Source organism: Hemiscyllium ocellatum, chromosome 13, assembly GCF_020745735.1.
Source record: "Hemiscyllium ocellatum isolate sHemOce1 chromosome 13, sHemOce1.pat.X.cur, whole genome shotgun sequence".
NCBI lineage: Eukaryota > Metazoa > Chordata > Chondrichthyes > Orectolobiformes > Hemiscylliidae > Hemiscyllium > Hemiscyllium ocellatum.
In genome coordinates, this window is record NC_083413.1 from 80,671,793 (window position 1) to 80,686,224 (window position 14,432).

A 14,432-nucleotide genomic window follows, 5' to 3' on the forward strand; every position below is an offset into this window, starting at 1 on the left:
AAAATGTTACCAAGGCTTTTGAAGAAAAGAGCTGACATTGCTGGTTGACTGTGACTGTCTCACAAAAGACATCATATTGATTACCCACTACCATGATTTCCATCGCCCTCTCCCTGGCTCCACTTACCAGCTGCATGAGTTGTGCAGCGCAGAGATGCACTTTCCAACCTTGGGCCTTGCAGACAATTCCTTTCTGATTGGCTATCTCCTGCAATGTGGGCTTCTTCTCCTCTGCCAATAAACAGAGAGGACAGGTGAAAAAAGGTCAAATGGAAGGAAAGGCAGATTTCCTGAACTTATTTTAGTTTTCGCTACTGGAAGTGAAATCTTCCAGATTACTTAAGGCTAGATACAAAGCCAAGCTCTGCCAGTGATATGTCTAACAGTCTCCACCCCTCAATACTGTAAAATCTAAAATGGAAGCAGAATTCTGACCTGGTCTTTTCTCTCCCCCAATTTAGCTGATCTAAACAAAGTAAACTTGAAAGAAAGTGGGTCATTTCGGCATTATTTTACTTTGCCTGAAAGGATACACACATTACTTGAAAGTAATAGCCAGTCATGCTCCTTGGGTTTAGCTCACTTGGTGCTCTCAAGCAGAAGGCTGAGTGTTTAAATAAGGACTGCTTATCCAAGCTGACAGACCAGTGAAATCCTGAGGGTGCTGCATCACTGCAAGCGTTTCATGTGTTATGAAATATTAAGCCAAGTTGGTTTATTTTAGTGGTTCTGACGTATTTTCAAGATACCTTGGTAATACTTATTCTGGCAGACAGCTCTCCTACAGCTATCAGCATCACTAAAACCCTGAATAACTGGATATTTACCCAAGATTGCTGGCTCTTGCTATGTGCAGAATACATAGATTTGTGGAACGGTTACTGTATGACAGATTACATGATGTTTCAGAGCCTGTCAACTAGACATTAAAATTTTGTTACTACCATTCAATGTCAAATGTCAACTGATAAGTATCCTTCAAATAAAAAAATCAAAACCAGTTAATAACAATTATGGGATGTGGGCTTTGCTGGCTAGACCAGCATTTAGTGCCCAGCCCTTTTCACACTGAAAAAACTGTGGAGTCAAGTAATAAGTACTAAGTGCAGTGGAAGGTCATTGCAATACAATAATGAAGTTCTAACTGGCATTTAGTAGGGCCCAATAGTTGGAGGAGGCAGTGATATAATGGTAATGGCATTCACAACACCCAGGCAAATGCTTTTAGGATGTGGGTCAGAATGCTGGCATGGTAGATGACGGATATGAACATAGTAAAAATCTGGAAATAAACGGCCTAATGATCATGTAGCTCCTGTTAATAGCCATAAAAATCCATTTAATTCACTAATGTGTCAAGGAAGGAAATCTGCTATCTTACTTGAGTTGCCCTATATGTAACTCCAGACCTACAACAATGTGCCAGACTCTTAACTGCCCTTTGGGCAAATCATGACAACGATTAAATGCTGGTTTAGACAGAAATGCTAACGTCCAATAATTCTTTATTAAAAGAAAGTTTCTATTGCAAACAGTTTTATTTAACAGGTATATTATATAATAAATAGAGTAAATATACAGCTGTGTACATGTACATTGAGGAAATGATCTTTTAAGATAAATTGCTAGAACACAACGATGTTAAACAGCTTGATAAACTCTGTTCCAAACAGGATACCTTTCCTTTTGGAAACATTCACTATTCATATGGGTTCCTTCAATCAGACACAACAGGAATGCAAAATAAAACTGACCTTTGACTTTCACATCACTGTATCTCTGGAAATGATGGTATGCGGCCTTCCAAGGGTTCCTGTAATGACGAAGCAATGTAACTGGGGGTCGAGGGCGAACAGGAACGTACCTCACACCCTCTTCATCTGCAACATAATATCAAGTTGGAGTGAGGGGGTTACAAAAGGGTGGATAACAATACTGCAACCCGATACCTGGAAAACCTCCATCACCATCTTCCCAAAGCAGGTGGGTGACAGAATCCACACCTGATATGACAATACAGTGGACACCAAAGGTGAAATTAGACACATAGTGGTGTACAGAGAAATATTAAGCTGCACTAGAACTAAAGGCACCCCCAACGAGTCATAAGGTGTCAAATCACCTCGATTGAACTTTCACACTGCTGATAACCAGGCCCTGATATTTACTGCGCTAATACTGAACTGTCCTCAAACACACAGGAGTGGAAAACCACCAAGGAGATTTTATAGTTTAGCTGTGAATGGGATCACACGCTATGACCAAAAAAAGCTTTTGATGGCTCTATGTAACTTTAATAACCCTTCAAGAAAACCATTTGCCTGTTTATTTTTATGGATGTGAAAACAACCAAATTAACAAGGACAAACTTCATCATCAGGAATGCAGACACGAGGGCAGGGCAAAGACCCACTAACACCACCCCCCAACTCCAGGGCACAAAGACCAGCCCCAAACTGCACCTCCCCCATTTCCCTATGGCTACAGACACCAGCCCTTTCCCATCCCTCTTTCAGGTATAGAACTGTTTTACCTATATATTCTTTGGGAGGTGATTTCCTTTTCTCTGCTTTGAGGAGAACTGGCTTGCTACTGCTGTTCTTTTCTTCATCTGTGCTGTTTGTTTCCATCATTTCGCTCTCTTCTGTGGAGATGACATGCTGCTGTTTGCGGGGTTTCTTCCGAGGGGATGCACCAGGCAGCAGCTCATTACCAGGAAGACCAAGGTTGTTTACCATTGGAGCCAGAGCAGCTGAGCTCACTGACATAGGCTGTGATGACGAGACTGTAACTGGGATTAGAGATAGAGGAAGAAGGGTGGTGAAACAGTAAGGGACAGAGAGGGAAACAAAGGAAAGATGAACAGACATCTTCAAAAAAAAAGACAACCATATGATCATTTACCACACGCCAAATAAAAGCAAACTAAATACAGAATCCAAGCAGTCTTTCTGAGGGTCGTGGCTCCCCCATTCTAAAATGTCAAATAATTCACTAGTATAAAACCTTTCACTTAAATGGGGGGAGCTGGCTTCTCACTCCCATGGGAATACGCCTGGCCTTTATCCAACAGTTTCACACAATGGCATGGCCAGCAGAAATGGACTACTGGAATTCAACTGCACCACATTACACTCTTCTCTGCTACCACTTCCTTTCTCAAGGTCTATTAATTCACTAATTCTTCCTCAACAGATGCAGAGTATTGCATCTGTGTGTTCAAGAGTGCTTCTGCAAGTCTGAAAATCAGTTGTAAGCGTAAACAACTCAAGACTTTCACAAGGAGCATAGTCTTCCTTGACACTTTCCTGACCTCTGATGCTTCCTGGCAGGCCACAGAATACTGACCTTTCAGCTACTTTAAGGTGTTTCACCCCACCCACCTATATTCCAGATAAAAAGCATTAAAAATAGTCAGGCAGAAAGAGAACTCAGCGCACTCGTCAACTGTTCAAATGCTTTTTCTAGCAAGTATTTGACTGAACGTGAACCAATTTCCACGAGGAGGAGAACTCCTCCCACCAATTTACTTACCAGACACTGGCTGCAGTGAGTCCACAAGCTCGCTCTCTTGTTTGATTTTAGAATCTGGTAATGCTGAGCTCATGGAGACAGGAACAGAAATAGCGACCGGCTGTGACGGAGGAGCTACCACTGTGGCCATGGAGACTGAGCTTGAAGGCGTGGCTGAGACAGCCGCTGTAACAGTTGACAAGGCAGTCGGTTGAGCATGAGGGGCTGCTGCTGCAATGAGGGTTGGGATTGGTGGCTGAGGCTGCTGGGAATTTGGCTGTCCCAGCACAGGCATTTGCTCCATACTCTGGCTGCTGACCGCCTCCATGGCGACAGCCACTGGCGCAGTCATGGAAACATGGATTTCTGGTTTGGATTTGGAACTGATAAGGTGCAGAAAAAACAAGTGAATTAGATTAAAACATTGCAAAAGGAACATCAACTGCCTCTCATCCAGGAAGGATATAGTGGGTCATTGATGGCACTTACGGTCAGAGAAACACTGCGTCAGAGGAATGTGGATTTAAACCCACATTACAAAAACCTGATCATATAAAATCTAGGCTGACACACCAGGGCAGTACTGAGTAAGTGTTTTGGAGTAATTTAGATAAACCTGGACCCCACATGCCCTTTAAGAGGGACACAAAACATCCCATAGTGTCAAAGACAACCAAAGGAGTTTTGCCCAGTGTCCTAACCAATATTTATTCCTCAATCAACATGACTGAACCAGAACATCTGGTCAAATTGTTAGTTGTGGGAGCTTGCTGTGCACAAATTGGCTGCTGTACTTCTTACATTACCAAGACATTCCAAGGACTTAAATTATCTGTAAAGTGCTTCAAAAGGTGCTCTGGGGTTGTAAAATTAATGCTAATTTATTTTCTATTTATTAGGAATGCTGATGATCTAGTCTTTTACTTGCGTGGCAAACATTGGTGTGCAAGATTCTGCTTGCATTCAGCCAGCACTCTATGGATTGAAATTTATACCCCACATTCATTAACCTCATTTTATGTAGTGAACCCTCTCCCTAGAATATGGCGACAAATCCTATTGAAGACACACAGAAGTGGTCAAGCCTTATAACCTTATAGAATGGTGGAGCAAGCTCAAGGTGCCTGCAGCCCATGCCTGCCCCTAATTTGCGCATTTGGTAGCCTCTCAGGATCTGGTAAATGAGCAAGATAAACAGTCTGTTTGAAGAAGTTGGTTTTAACGCATGTCTATCACTTGAGTCATTTCTCTACATTGAAGTACTTCAAATCACAGCTCCAGGTTTTACCTAAACATTGCCTCAAAGACAAGGAGTTACCAGCAGAAAATCTATAATTAAGTATCTACTCTAATCAAAAACAGAAATTGCTGGAAAATCTCAGTAGATCTGGCAGCATCTGTGGAGAAAAATCAGAGTTAACATTTCAGGTTCAGTGACCTTTACCAGAACAACTCAGATTTCCAGCATATGCAATTCTTTCAATTTTTGTTTTGTCTATTCAATCTCTCCCTTTCACCAGTTTCTAACCTGATTTTGAAAGCTTTGATCTCCTTCCTGAACTTGGGAGACATTGGTAACTGTCAAAACCGCCCAAGTCTTGACTAACTGGACAAATCTAATACGTCGACTGTTACCAGTGTAAAAACAAAATCCCTCCTCTGGGATCATCAAGGTGGTTTTGGTACTTGGACTGGGTCATTTATAAGATTTATTTTCTTTCCTGTTGCCAAGCCTTGACCAGGAATGCTAATGGACTATTCAATCATGGTTACATCACAAATCAGAAGAGCTGCATATGTACATGCCTTTCAGAAGAGCATGCTGCCTAGCAATCATAGGAACATAAGAATTAAGAGCAGTAAGCAATTCAGACTCTCAAGCCTGCTTTGCCATCTGACAATTGGAAACAATGATTGATTTTTTTCTGAATCCAGGGACTGGGACCTGCTCAGAATTATCTACCAAGAACAAGCACAACACCAGGCAGTAACCAAACCAGGGGATTTTCTTAGTCTAAAGGATTTTGACTATGCAGAGAATCCTCAGGGTACTTATTATGAGGTGACCTGTTATGATATAGGACACTTCAGATACTTGTCTCTCACAAACATTGCAGTGAAGAACCATAGATTTTTAAGTTAAAACATAAAATGCTACAAATACTCAGCAGCTCTGGCAGAATCTGAGCCGTCAATGACCTAAATAAAACGATAACTGTTTCTCTCTCTCCACTGATACTGTCAGACCTGCTGAGTATTTACAACATTTTCTGTACAAAATGCAAGAGCTTGAGGAACAAAAAAGAAATGCACATCCAAAAAATACTTACCCAACTGGTCGTGGGGATCCCGATGCAGTCCGCATTGTGCCATCTAGTCGAGGGCTTGTAGTCTCTGTGGGCTGTGGAGGAATGAGGCTTTTCCGGACAGCCAAGCTGCAATAAATAAAAGGAACACAAAAAAGTTTCAATATCTTGGTGAGCAAGATCATAGCTCGGTTATTTTAGGCAACACAACATATACTAGGGGCCCTGATAATAAAGCAGTGATTAAAAATATAGTCGCGATTTAGAGGCATTTCAACTCAGGTCCAGCTGAACAAACATACCGAAGGTCAGAGGTCCTCAGTAGAACATCAGACTCCAGGCAACCAGATCAGGTGTGTAGAAACCTGAGCAAAATCATTGGCTCTGAGGTATCCAGATCAAGTGTGTGTGTGCACTAAGCCAAATTTCATAGGCATCACTTTCAGGACAACTGATCTGCCTAACAAGTCAGATAAAAATCTTTTCAAAACAATTACATCAACCAACCTGCATAAAATTCTAACAATGGTACTTAGTTGAGTTTGTTTTGGCTAGAGGAAACTTATTTATTGGTTGTGGCTCTGGAAGTCTGCTGCATGTGAACTACTTTCAGATGTGTGAGGTATAGACAGCATATGGATGGGATTATTTGAGACTGAACAGCATTTCCAACATTGGGAATGTCAGTTCAGTTGCTGTATTGAGACCAGCAACCATAAAATCCCCACCCCCGGATCTTCAAGGAGGTTTCTATACTTGGATTGGGTGATTTATCAGATTTATTTTTTCTCTCATCTCCTAAAGTGTACTGACATTACAGAAAGATGCTGTTCAATGCATAATAGTCAGAATTCACTACATGCCCCTGAGCAACTGATAGTTAGGCTGTAGAAAAACTTCAAATCACAATTCCCCTGTTATCTCAGTGCCTATCGAGCTGACCAAGTACAACCAGCATTTTAAAAACTCTTACCTGTCACAGGCAGGTTTCTTGCGTAGAATGCTGGGTCGCGGAGACGATCCCTGTGCTGGTGCAGTCGTACTGCTGCTCTGAGTGTGGGTCTGGATCACTGTGGTCACAGCAGGCGTTGCACTGAAAGTGCTGATAGGATTCGCTACTATGGTGGCTCCATCTGCTAGCACCACTGCTGAGAAACAGGCACAGATAAGTAATATCAGACTTGCAAATCCTACACATGCAAAGCTCAGGGACATTTGACATTTTAGCTAAAAAAGAGCAACTGGTATTAAGCAAGTTCCAAAAAGGCAGAACTCAGCAGGATGATTCAAGGAATACACTATAAAAGGGAGAAGTGCTCATCATTTGAACCCTAAAGTTTTTGTTACACCATCCATACAACAAGTGATTACTGTCTAATTTTCCGTCGGTGTAATAACAGCACCATTCCCTGTCGCCAGCGTTCAGTATTTTGTAAACTGAACTGTAGCAGCAGGCCCTTGGCCATTGGTGGAAGCAGAGCATGATGTGTCTGATCAATTCACAATGGAGTGTGCAAATATCCCTCCTTCAATTACCTATGGCCCTCTCAGCAACATCATCCAAACATTTCCATTTCTATGTCTCTATCTACAATGTCCCAAAGGCAGGTACACAAATTCTCTCTTTTCAACTGGAGTCACTGATGTAAAGTGGGAACGTGGCTGCCAATAAACACACAGTAGAGTCATAGTGATGTACAGCATGGAAACAGACCCTTCGGTCCAACCCATCCATGCTGACCAGATATCCCAATCCAATCTAGTCCCACCTGCCAGCACCTGGCCCATATCCCTCCAAGCCCTTCCTATTCATATACCCATCCAAATGCCTCTTAAATGTTGTAATTGTATCAGCCTCCACCACTTCCTCTGGCAGCTCATTCCATACACCTACCACCCTCTTTGTGAAAAAGATGCCCCTTAGATCACTTTTATATCTTTTTCCTCTCATCCTAAGCCTATGCCCTCTAGTTCTGGACTCCCCGACTCCAGGGAAAAGACTTTGTCTATTTACCCTATCCATGCCCCTTAATTTTATAGACCTCTGTAAGGTCACCCCACAGCCTCCGATGATCCAGGGAAAACAGCCCCAGCCTGTTTAGCCTCTTCCTACAGCTCAAATCCTCCAACCTTGGCAACATCCTTGTAAATCTTTTCTGAATCCTCTCCAGATTCCAATAGGAAGACATCCAGAATTGCAAGCAATATTCCAACAGAGGCCTAACCAATGTCTTATACAGCCGCAACATGACCTCCCAACACCTGTACTCAATACTCTGACCAATAAGGGAAAGCATACCAAACGCCTTCTTCACTATCGTATCTACCTGCGACTCCACTTTCAAGGAGCTATGAACCTGCACTCCAAGGTCTCTTTGTTCAGCAACACTCCCTAGACCTTTACCATTAAGTGTATAAGTCCTGCTAAGATTTGCTTTCCTATAATGCAGCACCTCGCATTTATCTGAATTAGACTCCATTTGCCACTTCTCAGCCCATTAGCCCATCTGGTCAATATCCTGTTGCAATCTGAGGTGACCCTCTTCGCTGTCCACTACACCTCCAATTTTGGTGTAAGCAGAATCCAAAAATGTGATAATGACAGGGTTAGCAGCTCTAGACATGTTATTGCAAGCTAAATACTTCTTACAGGACACTGGTGCTGGAGTGAGAAAGAGAAACCACTGTCCACGGCTTCAAATTAATACAATCAAATGGTTTATGGCATACATCGCGTAGACAAGGCCTTGGTTTTGCATTTAAAAGATAGCACTTCAGATGGTCCAGCATTTTCTTATGCGTTCCTGAGCATTCTCTAGACTTTGAGTGGGATTTAAATCTACAATCTTCTAACATAACACAACTGGTCAACATTCAGTCTCTGGATTAGAAGAATTCCTTTGCTTTCTGACCCTGCCACAAACACTGTTCGCTCATTGTGGTTTCCAACCATTGTTCCATGCCAACTCATACTGTGACAAAACTTTGGGGTTCAATTAAAGTCTGTGCTGAGCTTCTAATTCGATACTTGCCATCACCAACATTTAACTCCACCTCCATAACATCAGGTGGCCTCAGCTCATTTGCCACTAATATCCCTCAACCAAACTTAAATGTCAAATTACCTGGCACCATACCAATCAGAATGTTCCACCAACTGGATTGTCTAATCTCCCCCATTAAAAATGCAAACTTCACTAATACAGACTAGTCAGCGCATATGACTAGATGTTCCAACAGCCAAGCAATGAATATAATACGCTGATCAAGAAGCTTCTGTAGTCAAGAGGATAATGGGTCTGTTTCTGTGCCATATGACTCTATAGAGAAATAGAGGTATTGCATGCTTTTCATTTGAAAACAAATCTCTTACTAGCCAACATTTTTGAGTTATCCCAAACCATTCAAGATGTAAACTGTGTAATACAAATTCCTCTCCTTAAAATGTTCGACTGGCTGGCCTTCGATAACAAAATCCTAAAATATGTGTTCATTCAAAACTCTACTGCCCGTCTCCCAAGTTGCACTGCAAATCATTCACAACACCTATATCCCAGCTCACAGATGGTTTAATTTCCAAATTCTCATCCTCATTTCCTATCCTTTCGTAGTCTCGTATTTCCTGTCTTGTGTAACCTCTCCAGCCCTGGTTGCTTGCCCATCCAGATTATCATGGCATCACCATTTATGTGCAGGACCTGAGCTGTATGGGTTGCAAGTTCAACAATTTCCTTCCTTAACCTTTCCACCTTTGTCTCTTTTTCTCCTTCAAGATCTCCTATTACTCATATCTCTGCTCAAGGAAATAGTCACCAGCCCCAATGCTGCCTTTCCACGGTCAATGTCAATTTTGTCTGACAAGTCTCTTCTGGCAAATGGAACATTTTACAACATTAAAGTCGCTGTGTCAATTCAATTTTCTCCTCTGGGCTATCAGAGCAGGTTCTGCTAGACAACACAAAATTTATTAATCCTTCCCTATAATTAAAAGTATTAGGAACACACAAATGAGCTACAATATGCCTCCAGACGATTTGGGCTAAGCTCAGATTCCTAGGTCAAATAAAGGTACAGAAACTTTAGAACACTGAACATTACAGCACAGCACAGGTCCTTCGGCTCTCGATGTTGCACCAACCTGTGAAACCAATCTGAAACCTATCTAACCTCCCCTATTCCATTCTCATCACATGCCTATCCAATGACCATTTAAATGCCCTTAAAGTTGGCGAGTCTACTGCTGTTGCAGGCAGTGTGTTCCAAGTCCCTACTACTCTCTAAGTCAAAAAACCACCTCTTGCCATCTGTTCTATATCTATTACCCCTCAATTTAAAGCTATGTCCCCTCATGGAAGCCATCGTCATCAGAGGAAAAATGCTCTGATGACCCTCTGATCAATAATTCACAGGAGTCGGAGTTGCACAGCATAGAAACACCCATTTGCAATTTATGTGCACTTCTTGAAAAGGCCAACAACTCATATCTGTAAGGCATCTTGTAACATAAAACAGCATCCCAGCACAGGAATATTAATAGATACATTTTAACAAGTGAACAACAAACATTTGGTCAAAAAGATAGGTCTTAAGGAGCAAAGTCAAAAACAGCCACACTGCTCTGCCCTTTCCCCACACTGCAGCAAACTTTACTTCAATTCTCTTTTTTTATAGATATTTTTATTAGAAATTTAACATTTTTACAAGTTTACAAAAATAAACAAAACTCTCAAGTACAAACATTGACATACAATTAAATCTTAAATAAATAATAACCAAAATTTAACAAAAGAAAAATACCGAGAAAGAAAAAAAACAAAACTTAACTACTAATCTAACCTACAACTAACCAGAGTGTGTATAATTAAGTCTCTTACATTATTCAAATAAGAGAAAGAAAAAAAAAACAATGGATAACACAGAAATTGGGTAGTGAGATACATGCTCAGAACGTATTGACATCAAATGTAACAAAACCCATATTCATGCGGGAGTCCTCTCTCAAGGGGCCCCAGACCAGCCAGGCTCGTAATCTCAATTAAATAAAAGCCCTTGTTAGGATAGCTGAAATATCTGTATTTATATAATTCAAGAAGGGCTGCCATATTTTATGAAATAATTCGGTCTTTCGGTATCTACGGATCTTATGACAGGTCCATAGGCAATGTACAGGAGTGCCCACCTCTATTATACAACTGGGACACATTGGAGATGCTCCTGCCTTAAATTTTGCCAATCGATCCGGTGCTATATGGGCCCTATGGAGTATCTTCAGCTGAATAGCCTGAGTTCTGTTGCAGATGGTGATTCTTCTGGAGTTTTCCCAAATCTCATTCCACGTTTCTATAGAGATTTCTAGCCCCAAATCCTGATCCCATGTTTTAAGCAGATTGTCCATATCTCCTGATACTTCTTCATGTAGTAAATGATAAATAGTACTGGCGGAAGATACCCCCATTGGTCGTAGCACTCTACATTCTCTATCTGATTTATAAAGACTATCTAATAATGTAGTCTTCTTCTGTATATAATCTCGAATTTGGAAGTATTGAAAGAGGTCTCCATTAGGTAATCCGAATTTCTGACGCAGCTGTTCAAAAGACATCAGGACCCCTTCTTTAAATAGGTCCCCTAAACATGAGATACCCCTGGATCTCCAGAGTTTAAAAGTGGCATCTGTAAACCCCGGTTGAAATCCCCATGCTCCCACTATCGGCCCATAGGGGGATATTTTTTGTGAGTTGCCCTTATTTTGCCACATTATATTCCAAGCTTTAATTATGTTTAGTATTATAGGGTTTTTACAGTGATCCGTAATGCTTTTCCTCTTGTCTGAAAATAAAAGGTTAATAAGTGGGCATTTTACTTGAGAAGCCTCGATGTCCAGCCAGATTGATTGCGGATCAGACAAGACCCAATCAGCTATGTAACTTAATAGGGAACTTAATTGATATTTCCTAAAATCTGGGAAGTCCAATCCTCCCCTTGCCTGTGGAAGCTGTAGCTTCTTCAGCTTAATGAGGGGCCGTCTATGAATCCAGATAAAGGAACCCAACCAGCCATATAATTTATGTAGAGCCATCCTTGGCAGCATCACCAGAAGCATTCTCAGTGTATAGGAGACGGGGCAGGACATTCATTTTAATTAGTGCTATTCTACCCAGCCAGGAAATTGGAAGGTCTCCCCATCGCTGGAGGTCCTGCCTTATCCTTTCCAGTAAATGCACAAAGTTAGCCTTGTGTAACTGACCAAATACTGAGGTAATAAAAATGCCTAAATATAAGAAATCCTCCAGGGACCACCGAAAGGGAAAGTGGGATCCGTCCACTAAGTGGGGTATCATAGCAAGGCCACCCATTGGCATAGCCTCCGATTTTGAGAAATTAATTTTATAGCCTGAGAATGCGCTAAATGTATTCATAACTTGGATCAAACGAGGTACGGACCTCAGAGGATTATTGAGGAATTGAACATCATCTGCATACAGGGTAATTTTATGTGTACCCGCGCCAATCCTCGGGGCTGTTATATTAGGATCAGTTCGTATAGCTTCCACCAGTGGTTCAATCATTAGCGTAAATAACAATGGCAAGAGAGGACATCCCTGACGGCAGCCCCTACCCACACTGAAGCTATCCGAACCTAATCCATTGGTAACTACAACTTCTTTGGGATCACTATACAATGTTGAGATCCATTTGGTAAACACCTTTCCAACGCCAAACCTTTCCAATTTGTAAAACAAAGTGACCATTCAACCCTATCAAATGCCTTTTCCGCATCTAATGAGACTACTACTCCTGGTATCTTTCCCTGATGGCAGGCTTGAATCATATTCAAAACCATTTTAATATTATTGGATGACCTACGGCCCTTAATGAACCCCGTCTGATCCTCCTTTATGATATGTGGCAACACCCTTTCTAGTCTCAATGCTAACGTTTTAAAAAGGATTTTAAAATCTACAATTAGCAAGGATATTGGTCTGTATGACGCACAATCTTCTGGATCCTTTCCTTGAAGGATAAGAGAGATATTTGCCTCTTTCAATGAAGGCAGGAGACAGCCCTGACTGTATGTGTAGTTATACATGTCCATAAGTGGACCAGCCAATATTCCTATAAATTCTTCATAGAATTCAGCTTGAAAACCATCTGGGCCAGATTCCTTACCGCTCTGAAGTTGCCTGATTGCGTCAAGTATTTCTTGGACTGTTACGGGAGCATTTAAGACCGATACCTGTTCCGGAGTTAGGCCCGGAAAGGTCAAATTTTTCAAAAATGATTGCATCCTCCTAGTCCTGTCTTCACAATCCTGCGATTTATATAAATCAGAATAAAATTTTCTAAAGATTGCATTAGCCCTTTTATGATGAGTCAACATGCCCGTTACTTCAATTCTCTTCTGAAAGTAACTCCAATTTCTACTTTCACTGCCCTTTCAAACAGTGAATCCTAAATATCAATTCAATACGTTTAAAATCAAAAAATTCAAACTATCCTACCAGTTGTCTTAGCAATTATGTTCAATCTTTCCCCTCTGGTTACTGATCTTCCCACCAAGAATTCTCCATGCTTATTTTAATCAAATCCTTAACCATTTTCAACACCTCTAGTAAATTTTCCATACACACTTCTCTACTCCAAGAAGAACAATCCGCTATGTAAGTGAAGTTTCTTATCCCCAGTACCATTCTAATAAATCTTCTCAGCAGCACCTTCAAGGACTTCACATTCTTCCTGAAGTGTGCTACCAAAACTGAACACAATGATCGTGCTGAGGCCGAACCAGAAACTTATAAAAGTTCACCATGATTTCCTCGCTTTTATACTTTGCCTCCATTTATAAGGCAAAGATGTAACCTAACTGTTAATTGCTTTTTCAAACAATTCAAATCATTTACTTATGTGGACATGCAAGTCTATCTTGCTGCCAATGTTAAAATTATCAAGATACAGCAAAAACATCAAAAATTCGGCCACAATCGCTTCACTTATTTAAGATACATTCAGGATGTATCGCTTGCTAACGACTGTTTCTATGCGCTGTGCAGCGGTATGTTAAATTCATTAATTATTCAAAACGCAGCTTTCCCTTTACCTGGTGGTTTGTTCTCAGTGGTCTGTTGAGGACCAAGTGGTGCAGGTTGCATAGCTTGAGTGCTGATAGATGTTGACTGAATCCCCTGTGTCCCAAGTGGAGCTGGCTGAATCCCTTGGGGACCGATTGAAGTAGGCTGAAGGCCCTGGGCACCAATTGACGCAGGCTGAAGCCCCTGAATGTGACGTGCATGGGTGGTGTCGACTGTCATCAGCTGCATGGGGTTCAGATGGACAGTGGAGGCCACACCCACACCCGCCTGAGCTGCAATGGCTGCTGCAGACACGGAACTCGGTGTTTGTGCTGAAACTGAGACAAAGATTGGAAATCATTCTTTAAACATATAAACTTATTCAGGAGGTTCGTGGTTTACAAAGACATTTTAGAACCTTTCAAGACCGAAGGAGACCATTCAGCCCAAGTTGCCCATTCTTGGAAACAACTTTCCAATTCAGTCACACACCAAGCCCTTTCTCCATTGCCCTGCAAATTAGTCTTTTAAAAGCATATATTAA

At 41.4% G+C, this 14,432-nt stretch overlaps 1 protein-coding gene across 3 annotated transcripts in view; it reads right to left on the minus strand.

Moving 5' to 3' along the window:
• LOC132821964 (histone deacetylase complex subunit SAP130-like) overlaps positions 1–14,432 on the minus strand; it is a 55,741-nt gene that overhangs the window by 15,986 nt on the left and 25,323 nt on the right. For 2 of the 3 annotated variants that reach the window (XM_060834990.1, XM_060834991.1), the window contains exons 13-19: positions 13,918–14,226; positions 6,793–6,967; positions 5,844–5,948; positions 3,535–3,896; positions 2,534–2,791; positions 1,755–1,880; positions 128–231 (exon numbers count right to left, since the gene is read on the minus strand). In XM_060834990.1, the coding sequence (XP_060690973.1) occupies positions 128–231; positions 1,755–1,880; positions 2,534–2,791; positions 3,535–3,896; positions 5,844–5,948; positions 6,793–6,967; positions 13,918–14,226 (1,439 nt within the window). The remainder of the gene's footprint in view (positions 1–127; positions 232–1,754; positions 1,881–2,533; positions 2,792–3,534; positions 3,897–5,843; positions 5,949–6,792; positions 6,968–13,917; positions 14,227–14,432) is intronic. The other variant, XM_060834992.1, reaches the window with a different exon arrangement.